The sequence below is a fragment of the Rhagoletis zephyria genome, unplaced genomic scaffold (assembly GCF_001687245.7).
Source record: "Rhagoletis zephyria isolate East Lansing unplaced genomic scaffold, Rhagoletis_zephyria_1.1 Rzeph_scaffold_00495, whole genome shotgun sequence".
In the NCBI taxonomy this organism is placed as follows: domain Eukaryota; kingdom Metazoa; phylum Arthropoda; class Insecta; order Diptera; family Tephritidae; genus Rhagoletis; species Rhagoletis zephyria.
In genome coordinates, this window is record NW_016157579.1 from 156178 (window position 1) to 170291 (window position 14114).

The 14114-nt window shown below is 37.3% G+C and overlaps 1 protein-coding gene across 10 annotated transcripts in view; it reads right to left on the reverse strand.

Moving 5' to 3' along the window:
- gw (trinucleotide repeat containing adaptor protein gawky) overlaps positions 1–14114 on the reverse strand; it is a 117530-nt gene that overhangs the window by 58532 nt on the left and 44884 nt on the right. For 9 of the 10 annotated variants that reach the window (XM_017612058.1, XM_017612057.1, XM_017612056.1 and 6 more), the window contains one exon: positions 781–1293. The exons of the other annotated variant lie outside the window; for it this stretch is intronic. In XM_017612058.1, the coding sequence (XP_017467547.1) occupies positions 781–822 (42 nt within the window). In that variant the 5' untranslated portion in view covers positions 823–1293. The remainder of the gene's footprint in view (positions 1–780; positions 1294–14114) is intronic. 10 annotated transcript variants of the gene reach the window in all.

Consider the following 14114-nt stretch of genomic DNA (forward strand, 5'->3'; position numbering starts at 1 on the left):
ATACAAACGAGCACCAATTAATTTTATTTAAAGAAATGGCGTGTCGTCTATTTCCGCTGTAGCAAACGTAGTACATAGGGCGACATCTAGATGTCATCTACCTCGCCCTATTCACTACAGCTGTCGCCCTATGCACTATGCTCTTTTATAGGAGCTTTGCTTTGGTGTCGGACACACAACATTGAAAGTTTCTGGATCCACAACATTGAAAGTTTCTGGACGCACAACAGTGCAAGTTGATAAAAGCGTTGTAAAATAGCTGAAATTGTTCAAAATGTCGTGTCCCTATTATTTTTCACATGACTGTATTTGCAATAAAAAAATTTATGGCGCGCGCCTCCCTTGCTAGGTGCTTGGCCAAGCTTCTATAAAAATACTTATGTAAAAAAACCTATTTATTAGAAATGCCATTTATATAATTAAAGTTTCGATTTGAAAAAAAATGTCCGTGAAAAAGCGTGCGATGAAAAAACGGGGCTTCGTGAGCGTGAGCAAACGTGAGCCAAAAAATAATTTCAAAGCGTGAATTTGCGTTATTTTCGAAATCATCGTGGGCGTGCGCGTGCGTGAACCAAGATCACTCTCGTGCGTGCCCACCTCTAGTTGCTATTTATTTTGGAAAGCAAAGATCAGCAAGTGCTATCCTGAAAATAGTGCGATTCACTTACAAACATACCTTTAGATTATAGTCGGACTTTATCTTTAATATATATTTGTATATGCGCACATACAACTAGAACAAATACATATAACAGAAAATGAAAATAATAAACATCTTACCATTCCAGCGTATTGGCATACTGGTAAATTAGCTGCTAGCATTGTGCGCACGTTATGTTCTTTATAATTTATCTCTTTTGTTGGCCCAATACAAATTTGATGTTGTATTATTATTTAGCAGTTAATATGATGTTGATCTGCTCAATGTTGTTCCGATTCATTTATGTTTTTTAGTTGATGTCGCCCTCCTGACACATTTGTCGTCTTAATTTTTTATGTATCCTGTTTTTTTGTAACATCGTTAGTGTTACACATATTTGTTGCATTCATACCTTTTAAAGTTTATATATTTATGCACTTAAAAGCAAGTCCTTTCATTGATCGTTTATCGGAATAGCTTTTGTGTGCTTTCAATCTTTAAATATTTTTATACGTTGGTACGTCTATATTTGTGGCATTTTTCTGTTTGTTTTCTTCTCGAGAACAATTAAGTTCGTATTCCAGCAGTAAATGATTTATCCTCGAGGTTAGCACTCACTTTAATCTCAGCTTACTTTTCACTTCTTCAGATATCTAATGAAACGATCAATCAAAACAACTTATCATTCATTTTATTGTACATTAGAACGATGCAATAATTCAATTTCAATATCCACCTTAATATTTTTTTTGTAATGAAAGCATTGGAGTACAAAAAACTTTTTGAGAGCTAATTTAAACTAAGCTTAAGGCTGCCGACAACATTCTCCATATGTAGTCTATGAACCTAGCTAGCTGATTTAACTGTAACATAGCATATCTCATTGTAAAGAGACTGTAAGCAATGAATCAGTTTAAGGACTAGTTTTAAAACCTAAATTTGTATATATTGCCACGTTAAGGTATAGTTTTGCCAATGGCTATTTTTTTATATAAAAATATAATAGGGACAATACAACTGCTTTTGAGTTTCCTAAATACTATATTGTAGAATTTATGGATGAGCGTATTGGATTTAACTATACCACTTTCAAACTTCACATAATACAAAGAAGTACTGGATATTTGCATTCCCCTTTTGACTCTTCATAATATTTTTAATTTTCTATTTTTCTATACAAATATTTATTTCTTTTGATCCTCCACAATCAAGTACATATTGCGCCTGCAGCTCTTGTTTGTTTAATGAACAAACGAGCTTCCGAATCAATATACACATCGTCACCTGAAATGAAAAAAGACGTAACATCATCGTAAATGAAATGGAAAAGGCCGTAACTAATATTTACATTTTTTTTTCATAAAATGATGTGGGGAGTTGTAATTCGAGGAAATCCATCATATAAATCAAAAAATTTATTTTTAATTTTTTATTAGTTATGACTGTTTTGCATTTCAACGATGATGTTTGTTACGTCTTTTTGCATTTCAGGTGACAATATGTACAATAAATTTCTTTTCTTTATTTGCCCCGGGAAAATTGTATATTTACTCCAGCCAACAGCTACATTAAAATGAAAACTTTCGGAGTTCTATAGTACTTTTATACATACAAATATTATTAAATTCTCCCTATAGCAAGAACTGATTTTTTAACGTCTGAATAGTAAATATATTACCAGGCAGTTTGTATGTGTATGTGTAACAACATATAGACACCTAAGCAGAGAACGAAAACAAACCATAGCAAACGTATCGGTATCGTTTAGTTTCGCTCATAGAAGGTAACGAAACACAACCGATTCAAATCACTCGGAAACATTTTGCGAGCAGTAACTTTACTCTATTAGCGTTCGCGCGTATCGTGTTTTGTTTCGGGTTTGCTTAGGATGAGTACCTTTACCACAATCGAAACCATGCAAGTGAGCAAAAGAACAAACGATTCGTTTGGTTTGTGCTCGGCTGCGGTACAATCGTGGTACAAGGCTCAATAAAAATATTAAAAATAAAATGTTTATAAGCCACAATAACATTGACAAAAAAAGTATAGTGTATTGTTAGCGCTCGGGAACATTATAAGAAAAGGAACACAAACTTTTCTTACTTGTTGTGGCAATGGGTAGTGATACGTTCCGTTTGTTTTCGTACTCTGCACCTAAGTGGAAGATCGATCTACATATCTCGGCAGTCAGTTCGCAAATGCCCTTTCTCAGAAAACTTTTCAAGTACGCCATACTTCAGAATTTGATCGAAGAACACCTATTTCAAAATTTTATTGAAAACACCCTATCTCAGAATTTGGTTGAAGAACGCCTTATCTCAGAATTCGGTTCAAAAACGTCCTATCAGAAATGAAAATGTATTGAAAATGTGCTGAGATAGGGCATTTTTGAATCGGCAGATGAGATAGGCGTTTTTGAACCGAATTTATAGATAGGGCGTTCTTCAATCAATTTCTAAGATAGGGCGTTCGTTAACCAAATTCTGAAATGGGTCAATCTTGAAAAATTTTCTCAGATTGGGCACTTTCGAACTTGCTGCCGAGATAGGTCGATCTTGAACTCAGGTGTCGATATGTATGTATGTCTTTGAATAACGAAAGAAAACTCAAATTTATTCCATCACTTCATGTTGTAATGACCATTTGCCCAAATGATTTACTAGAACACGATATATAAAATTTAGGCCCGTGTGCAATGCTATTTTTCTGTACACACAATATAATTTTACTTTATTCAAAGGATCACTCTTAATTTCATTAACCTGTTGTCAGAACTTAATCGTATAATTTATCTATTTACATGCTCTGATAAAAGAAAAGAACCTCAGATTTAAAAGGCTGTGATATTTTTTTACAAATAAACTTTGCAATACTGAAACCGTTTGAAACCCAGGACCATCAGATGTTTCCCAATACTGTTTTCGGCTCGAATTGTAACAGCTGTGAACCAGGAACTGAGGAACTGCCCACGTAACAAATGCATATTTCGGATAATAACAGACGTAATTCGGTATAACTGTGGTTAAATGACCATTCGATAAAAAAGGCAATACATGCGAAATCCGAAAAATATTAGAAGAATTTAAAGCCATTGGGAAAGAATTCAGCATAATATAGATCTCTATACTTCCCTTCGTTCATTTACGTTTTTCTCAATAAATGAAAACACAATTTAATGTATTAAGGACATTGAATGTGAAAAAAAATTTGTTCGAAGTTACAAAAACAGTTTTTTGTTATACCCACCAAAATGAAGCACCAAAATTAACGTATGCGGAATGAAATGTGAACTATTTCAAGCAGACTTTAAAAAATTCTGGTAAACACAGGAGCCAAACTAAGTATACCTAGATCTACTTATCAACCATTCCACTAAAAATAATTTCGTTGTATATTAAAATGCTAAAATAACATCCTTGAAAACGAACGAACTCTGAAAATTTGCTTGTAAATTTTGTATCCCGAAACTCAATGTCACGAAAAGTAACGGCTTTTGCATTTTTTTCTATGAGACTTAAAAAAACTTTATTTACAAAAGTGTCGTTTAGCAAACCAGTAGAAGGATAACCCACGAGTGCGAAAAACATGTTTCACAAGCAGCGAAATGAGACCGAATCATAAATTGCTTGATCTCTCTGCAAAATCACAGCGTATAATGACAATAAAGTAAGTACAAAAAAAGCAAAAGAAAAACAAACAAAAAACAAAAAAAAAACAAAAAAAAACAAAAAAAACAAAAAAAAACAAAAAAACAAAAAAAAAAAAAAAAAAAAAAAAAAAAAAAAAAAAAAAAAAAAAAAAAAAAAAAAAAAAAAAAAAAAACAAAAAACAAAAAAAAACATTAAAACATTAAGAGACTATGCAAGAGCCAGGAATATAGTGAAATATGTGCAAACCACTTTACCCAAGGTTTTTTAAACTTTGAAATGGAAAACTAAAAGCCGCTATGAGCCCAAAATTTGCTTGCACCACATTCACTTCAGTTTTGAACAATGGATTAGGGAAATATTTTTCATTGGGGACCCATAAAAAGACTCCTAAATATAACTCTGAGCTGTTTATCGTCAAAATGGCTAAAAAAAAATAATAACCCCAATTGGCACAGTAAAGTCCCAAAATTATATTTTTCAAAAATCCCTCCGCACTATGCCCGAAAACTTAATCAGACCAATCGTAATGGACAGTCTTCTATAAAAATTTTTATTTGAAATTTCGGCATATCTATGTGAGTGGAAAAACAATATTTGTTGCATCCGAAAGTATAGCTGTTTCTTTTTACTGCATAAGCTCGTATTTCATTCCGCATACGTTACATAATTGCATTTAAATGAAAAAATTCATTAAATGCAGATGATATTACAATTTTACAGTTTGCGACCTGTGCCGAACGAATGCATGTGTGATGTTGAAATTTTGCAAGAACAATGCATCCACCAATATAATATTTTTGACCATGAATGTTCGTTGGCCGCTCAAATTCGCCCGTACCTCCCATATAAAAAATAGTGCCAGACGTTGATCGTTCTTATATTTAAATTATTATCTTATCTGTATTCATGATTGAAACACCAAAATATTTTTGGCTATTTTAAACTTAATTTTTTTTGCTACGAATCCGATAACGCCACTTTGGATCCGCCATTTTGAATTTAAAAAAGTCTGACATCAGATTCGAGGTAAGCGACCTCAAAAACCCCCCATTTATAAGAGTTTGTGGTGAAATGGAAAAAATTATAAAATTTGGTCGCCATATTGAATCCGCCATTTTGAATCTCAAAAATCTGGCATCATGTTCGAAATTAGCGATGTCAAGAACTCCCAAACACTGAGTTTCAAATCATCTTGGTTACTTCTCGACTTTTGGCCAGCAAATGATAATCGCCAGACCATAGTGTAATATTTCTAGGGCTTATAAGTGGAAAATACGTACAACCGGGGTGCTTATAAGCAAGAAATACTGTACTGTCAATGTCTCTTCCCACTTTATCCAAAATATGTCTCATTACAACATTATCGTCGTTGATGGCTTAAGCTACTCTCATCGGAAGCATGCTTGGCAGCTTTTATTTTAGTTGATGTTGTTTTTTCTTTGAATTTATTAGATTAACTTATTAGCTGAATATTTGTCCGCCAGAATATCAGAAATCATGGCCATCTGAAGTCGTTTAATTTTGGACTTTTAGCATGCTATAACTGAAAAAGGGCACAGTGTGCGATGTGGTGGTTAGCAGTGCGTGCTACCATGAAAAAATAAAAAACAAAACAAAATTTTTCTAATAGCGGTTACCCCTTGGGAGGCAATGGCAAACCTCCGAGTGTATTTATGCCATGGAAAGTGTCTCATAAAAATGCATCCGCCGTTCGGGTAGGTCCCTCCTTTGTGTGACAACATCAAGGCGCACGCCACAAATCGGAGGAGACGCTCGGCCAAACACTAACACAAATATTGTGTAAGAGCCAATCTATTATTAATTTGTTTTACAACTTTTTTTAAATTGTTCTAAAAATAAACTTCGGTGTCTAATGTAAACGGAAAATGCAATTTGAAGGCTATTGTGTTCGTACGATTGCCGACTCGTTCACATCCGTCATGATTCAACTACAGGATTTTTTAAAGTCATGTATGTGTTATTTTAATACTAAAATAAGCGGAACGGGGTGTTACCCATTTCAAATATACAGCTAAAACAGAAGAAAACAAAGTTAGGTATTTTTTTTTCATAAAACTTAACGAAGGTAGGTATGAGAATAACTCAAAAATCTTATAGGTTTTCATTTCAATTGTAATTAAAATTGGAATTTCAATTTTTAGAAGTTTGACTTATTTCGATGTAAATTGCACCACTTATTGTCTTGTCAAATTAGTTACGATCGGGGAACGGATTTTTAGGACCTAAAAACCTATAAACAATGCAAAATAAAATAACTAAACAGGCTAGAAAAGGCAAAATGAAATTGCGAAATAGGCAGGAAAAGACACTAGAAATCGCAAAAAAAGGCAAAAGAAGGCACTATAAAAGACAAAAACGGAAAAATAATTAAAAATACATTTATTTTAGAAATGTTTATTTTACAATTAAAACGAGAAAAACATGAACAAGTTTCATTATATGAAAAAATTTTACTTTTAATCTTTGACTATTTTCTCCTTTCGAGTTCTTAACTCACAAAACTTTAGTCTCTATAGTTGTAGTGACGTTGAACTACAAGATGCATTTTGAAGTTTTCTGGCAGCATTTTCATTAGATTTTCGCCAAGAACACCCTTGAATGTACCAAAGGTGCACTCGACGTGAGTTGATATAAGTGGCGCCAAATTTAAATATGGAACGTTTAAAATTTTTATATTATCAGGAATAAGGGCTTTTTCCTTGCCCTTTGCAATTAAAGGTAGAAAAGGCAAAAAAGGCAAATATCTTAAAAAATATAAAAAGGCAACATCAAATGTATATTTATGGAATCAGGGAAAGCTAAATCGTGGACATTCTTAATCGAATATACTCTATCTCTTTAGCAGAAAAGAAGACAATTTCCATAAAATCCGTTCCCTGGTTATGATTATTTAAATTAGAACCCTTCATTCACACAATGTCAATCGATCTTAAGTATGTGAGATTTTAACAAGATCGGTTCATTATCTTTTGAGAAATTGTATCAACCGAATTCAAAAATTGAGATTGGAGAAGAATACACATACATAGATACATATGTATTAGCGTGGGCCGAAAATCCGCTTTTTTAGAATTTTGATTGGTAATAGCAAAAATATGGTTCTTTATTTATGTATATCCGATCAGTTTGTATTTTGTGAAAATCTTTTAGTTTGTGATAGGCTTGTCTGATCTGTTCTTTTAGTGTAAATAAAACGACGTTATTTCACTTACGGCCCAACGTTTCGCTAATCTTCTTAGCATCTTCAGGGGCGTGTTTATTTTATTATCTGTTACAAAAATATAAATACATACATAGTAAGTAAAGGAACAAATACACATACATATACATAAGTACATATAAAAATTGCAAAAGAACATCTGAGATATTGAACACAAAAAAATACTCACATAAAATTCGTCATTAAATTAACTAAATCTACTTTAATCCACCACAGAAGGTGGTATGGTGGTGGGTGGAGAAGGTGGTATGGATTAAAGTAGATTTAGTTAATTTAATGACGAATTTTATGTGAGTATTTTTTTGTGTTCAATATCTCAGATGTTCTTTTGCAATTTTTATATGTACTTATGTATATGTATGTGTATTTGTTCCTTTACTTACTATGTATGTATTTATATTTTTGTAACAGATAATAAAATAAACACGCCCCTGAAGATGCTAAGAAGATTAGCGAAACGTTGGGCCGTAAGTGAAATAACGTCGTTTTATTTACACTAAAAGAACAGATCAGACAAGCCTATCACAAACTAAAAGATTTTCTAAAAAATATGGTTCATTATGCTCTAAAAACAATCTGTGTGAAAGATGACAATTTTTGCTCAATATCTTAGGCTCGCCCAAGTCCACAAAAGTTCAATGTGCTCAAAAAATAAAAATTAATAAACACATTAATTAATACATTTTTTTACTAAAATTGCAATTATCTTTGAAAGTTTTAGTCCTACATAATTTGGTATATGGACCTTTTTTGTAGAGAAACAAAGTAAGCTAAGAAAAAAATTTTTATCACTTCCATTTTGATGGACTTGGGCGAGTTTAAGATATTGACCAAAAATTGTCATCTTTCACAAATTATTTTTAGAGCATTAGGAACCATATTTTTGCTATTACCAATTAAAATTTTAAAAAGCGGATTTACGGACCACGCTAATATGTATGTATAAGCAGAGGAAACAAGAGGCTATTTACAATTTTGCGGTTGCAATTCCCCCAAACCCCTCTAAAACAACATGGTCAAAAACTTTACGAAAAGTTTTCCCTGGAAACTGGAAAGAAATAAAACCCAACAGAAACCATTGCATTTTTGAATGAATCATTCGTTACAAGCGGAATTTTTTAGCATACCGCGCGATTTTTTATAAAAATTGTTTAATATATATTAAAATAAATTAATGTCCGTCTCTATAAAATAAGCTCCGCACGCGAAAATCTGAGTGATTTTGTATCCTAAATATTCACTATATTAGCCGTTTATTTTGAAAGTGGCTTCACACTTCTTGTGTTTAAATGACCGGTTACTTGTAGCTGAACGCGTCGGTTATTCGTTCAACTTCATCAACCAAAGGTTAATGCTTTTAGTTTACGATGATAGAGCAATTTACAGATGCATTAGTTACAAGTAGCCAGTCATTTAAGCACAAGAGGTACGAAGTGAGTAAATGGCTCATATGTTAAAATATCTTACCGATTTCAAAGAAAACATGATTTATATATAAATTAGATCTTCCATTCGTTTTATATATGCATGTATTGCTTACTTTCTTTTGTCTCTTATCCTTCCGGCATATTGTAGAGTTTAACAGCTGACAGAGAATAGTGATTTTATTTAATAAATTGCGATTTTAATTAGTTTAAGCAAAAGCAATAGAAGAAGTAACAAGTAGTTTTTAAGACAAAAAAAAAACGACTTCAATTCTCATATGAAAATTTAAGAGTACCGTTGATTTATTCATGATCCAATGATCGGATCCAAACCAAATTATCTAGTATAGGACCACTTCTGAGGTAACACTTTTCCTCTAAAAAAAATATAGAAATCGATTAACGTGGTCCAAAGTTATGCGGCAACATACGTAAAAAAAAATATTTCGACGAATTGATAACGTCCTCCTTTTTTGAATTCGGTTAATAAATAATAATGTAATGTATTAAGTGTATGCGAACATAAAAATGGATTGATTAACTGACTGCTTTAAGAAAGAATAAGGGTAATTAATGTACACTAAATTTCGAAATTTGCAAATGTATATTTCAAACCGAATTGATAAATAAACTAGTTCCCTGAAATTTTGTTTTAAAATAAAACTTAGACCCTTAGACAAACGTGTGTAAAAATTGTTTAGATCGAATCACCCATTTGGACACAAAAACCCGCAATGACTGCACAAATAACCGAACCGTACCCCAACGTGTTAACAAGCCTGTAAAAAACATTGTTTTTGTGCTGCTGCGCCTACAGGGATTACAGTTTTTTCTCTGCAATCAACTCTTGTCGTTGTTGTTGTTGTTGTAGCGCCTACAACAACCCCGCCCAGATAGGCTGATATCTCAGTCGTTGTCGTCAAGTTCCACTAACGGCAGCCCAAGAAGCGTGAAGCCTCTATGGGGTCGGTCCATAGGGACGACGCCGTTAGGGTTGTGGGTTTTCCGGGCATGCGAAGAGATGTTTCGAGTCGTGAGGGGTCTCTCCGCATGCCGGACATTCGTTCGGCACATCCGCATTTAACCTACTCAGGTAGGAATTTAGCCTGCTGCAGTAGCCAGAGCGAAGTTGGGCTATTGTTGTCCTGGTCTCCCGAGGCAGATGGAGCTCCGTCGCGTCAATGTCCGGTGTTTGTGTGCCTAGAACGGCATTCACAGGTCTTGAGTCTACATAACTCGAAACTGCGTCCCTGTGAATGCCGTTCAGGGCCTGTCTATGAGCTGACGGGTCCAGAGGTTGCTTAATGAACCTCCGGACTTCGTCCGTCAGTTCATATAGATGCCTCCTGACGTGCCTCGGCGAGGGCTCCTCTGCAAGCAGCTGTCTATTTGGGTGGCCACATCTGTGGCTCCCAGCAAGAAACTGCTTGCAGAGCATAGTGTTGAGCTCCCTAATTGGGAGCATTTTCGCCTCATCGTGGAGGTGGTGTTCTGGTGACATCAGGAGGCATCCAGTCGCTGTCCTAAATGCTGTATTTTGTACCGTCTGTAGCTTCGCCCACTGCGTCCTACTAGTCCCAGGCGACCACACTGGTGCTGCGTAGTTTAAAACCGGCCGGCCTATTGCCTTGTATGTTGCCGTTGTGTCTCCTATCACTGCTTATTCAATATCTTCTTTCCGGTTGTCGTCAGGTTCAGCTAACGGGAGACCCAGGAAATGCGCAACTTCCACGGAGTGTGTCCATAGGGACAAAGGCGTTAGCTGGGCGGCGTTTTGGGGGCATGTGAAGAGGTGCCGTGAGTCATGTGGTGACTCTCCGCATGCCGGCCACTCGTTGGTCCCATCTGCGTTCACTCTGCTCTGGTAGGAGTTTAGCCTGCTGCCTGGTGCGAGTCTCCCGAGACAGACAAAGCTCTGTCCCGTCCTCGTCGGGTGGTTATGTACCCAAAACGTCATTCACTTGTCGAAAAACGTTGTAGGTTGTTTTATGAATCTCTGGACTTCGTCCGTCAGTTCGTATAGATGTCCCCCGGCGTGCCTTGGTGAGGGCTGTGCTGCAAGCAGGTGTCTGTTCGGGAGCCCGCGTCTGTGGATCTTTGATAGGGACCATCTGCGCCTCGTCTTGTAGGTGGTCTTGTTGCGATATGAGAAGGAGTCTAGTCGCGGTCCTGAGTGTCGTGTTCAAGCATGTCTGAAGCTTCGTCCACTGCCGGACCAGCCAATTGCCTTGTATGTTGTCAACTTTTTTTTCTGTCCCAGGTACTGCTGGCCACTTGAGGACCTTGTTGTGGCTCTGTTCTTTTTGGTGATTGCGGTTTAATGCGCCGAGAAGGAGACTGTCGCAGGTAACTCCGAGAATTTTTGGGTTATTTACCGATGGAAATGGCTCGCAATCGACGTGAAGTTGTAGTTTGACCTCTTTCGTCCAGGTGGTAAAATGGGTTCCCGAGGATTTCTTGGGCGGGAGGGTTAGGCTCCTTGCAGTGAAGAATCAAGAAAGCTCGGAGAGGTAACCGATTACTTTCGAACACAAGTCATCAATTCGAGCAGTTGTCAGCATATGAGACAATGGAGAATCCCTCTGGTGGTTGAGGGAGCCTCGAGATGGAATAATTAAACAGCAGCGGGGAGAGGACACAGAGGACACCAAACTGTGGGATCCCCTGTTTAGTTTTCCTCGATTTTCTGGTTTTGTCGCTGCATGTTACTGATGACTATCGACCACTCATATAATTCGCTGACCATCGTTTGAGGTGCTGTGGGAGAGAGGCCTCAATGTCTTCTAGTAGCGAGGAGTGGCTAACGGTGTCAAATCCAACGCCACAAGGAATCTTCTCTCACAGGGGCGGTTTCGGTTAAGGCCACGAGTTATCTGAGTGTTTAAAGCCTTAAATGCTGTTGTTGTGCTGCTCACTTTACGCAGCCCATGCTGATGCATCGCTGGGGTCAGGTGGTATGCTGCTCGAATACTTAAGTAGGAGATGTAAAATACTAATTTATATATCAATTATAGAGCCTCACTTCAAATATTGTCGCACAATTAAATAGGCTACAAAAAATGCAAAATAGGGCCATGAGACACATACTTGAAGCGCGATATGACAGCAGTATTTCGTCAATGCTAAATAATTTAAAATGGTTAAATGTGAAACAAATGACTTTCTTCCACACAATGAAATTTATTCATAATATTAACAACGGAACTCTTTCTAAATATTTGAGTGACAACTTAAGATATAGCAGTCATAGTCACACTTATCCAACAAGAAATAGGCATAATTTTAGGCTCCCATTTTGCTAAACAGAAAATGTAAAACAAAACTTGTATTATAAAAGTTTGAAAATGTATAATGAACTGCCGTAGGAGATAAGCAACTGCAAAAGTTTACATATATTCAACGGTAGATTGTATAACCTCTGTAAAACACATATCGTCGTTCAAAGTACAAAACCATTCGTCCTGAAATATGATAGCTAGCAATGCGATTGCTTTTTAAAAAAAGAGAACCATTTTGAAATATGAGTGTTTTTACACTCTAGAAAATAATTTATGCAACCTCACATACGCGGTTTTGCATTTTGTTGATACGCGGTTTCGCACTTTAAACGACGATATGAACTTAATTTAATCATTGTACTACCTGACAAAAAGGTTATAGATTTTAAGACTTTTAACAAAGAATAATAATAATAATAATAATAATAATGTACGCTCATTACTCTTATAATTGACCAGAGCAGCAACCTACAAAAGCGCTAAGAAAGCACTTGGGGCCGAGATACAGAAGAGTAAATGGAACTGCTGGAAAGCGCGATGTGACGAAGTGGATCGTGATCCCTGGGGCCAGGGATACAAAATAGTGATGAAAAAGTTCCATACATCATCGCAAGCGATGGCTGAGGTCCGAGTTAAGAATATAGTGGATGCACTATCTCCCCCACACCCACTAAGAGCAGATACAGTGTTCGTCGAGGAGCAAGCCGAAGCACCACTGTTTTCGACAGACGAGCTGAAGTTAGCCCTGCGAAGCATGAAAGCCGGCAAGACTCCAGGCCCCGATGGCATACCAGCGGAGGCAATCAGGTTAGCAGCGAAACAGAATCCTGCTTAACATGTACAACAGCTGTCTTAGGGCCCGGGTCTTCCCAAGCCAATGGAAGAAGGCGAGGCTTGTGCTTATACCCAAGGGCAAAGGGGACTCACACTCTCCTTCATCTTCCCGGCCACTCTGCATGCTAGACACAGCAGGCAAGGTGATGGAGAGTCTCTCCCACGACAGTCGGGTCTACGTAACCGGAACGACCCAGATTTATATCTGGCCAAGGACTGTCACTCCAGCAACACTCCCCAAAGTCTTTGGGGAATTTGTATGCTGCTACAACAACAACAACATGGAGAGTCTCTTCAAACTACGCTTGACGTCAGCCACAGAAAACGAGGGAGGCCTTTCACCCCGACAACATGGCTTCTGGAAGGGACACTCAACTATAGGAGCAATTGGCGAAGTAGTCGAGGCGGTACATAAGGCCGAAGAAGCCTGCCACCAGGCGCGGCCAATAGTGCCTTCAACTCGGCAAGATGGGACGACAAGCTGGAGGCCATGGAACGGTCATTCAAGGTTCCAACATACTTTCTAGATATGATCCGGGACCGTTGGCTTTTTTACGACACAACACAAGGTCAGAGAAAGAGGAGTATAACCGGCGGAGCGGCACAGGGGCCTGTACTTGGCCCGGACCTCTGGAACGCCAAGTCCCGGACAGTCTGTTGTGCACGGAAATGCCAGAGAACGCCTTCCTTGTTGGATGGATGAGCGATCACGGTCTGCAATTGGCTACAGCCAAAACGGAGATCGTGCTCCTCACCAGGAAACGGATCCCAACAATTATAAATATAATGGTCGGACCTCAACTCGTGACGACTTCTAGGTCTACAAAATACCTAGGGGTGAAGCTTGACAGCAAACTCACATTCTGGGAACACATCCATGGAGTATGTGAAAAAGCTGCGCAGAGCACGGCGGCTCTAAGCCGGCTGATGGCGAACGTGGGCGGCCCGAAGCCATGCCGCAGGAAGCTTCTGATGACAGCGGTCCAATCGGTGCTCCTGTACGGGGCAGAAATATGGGCTGACGCATTGAAAGTCAAAAAATACCGG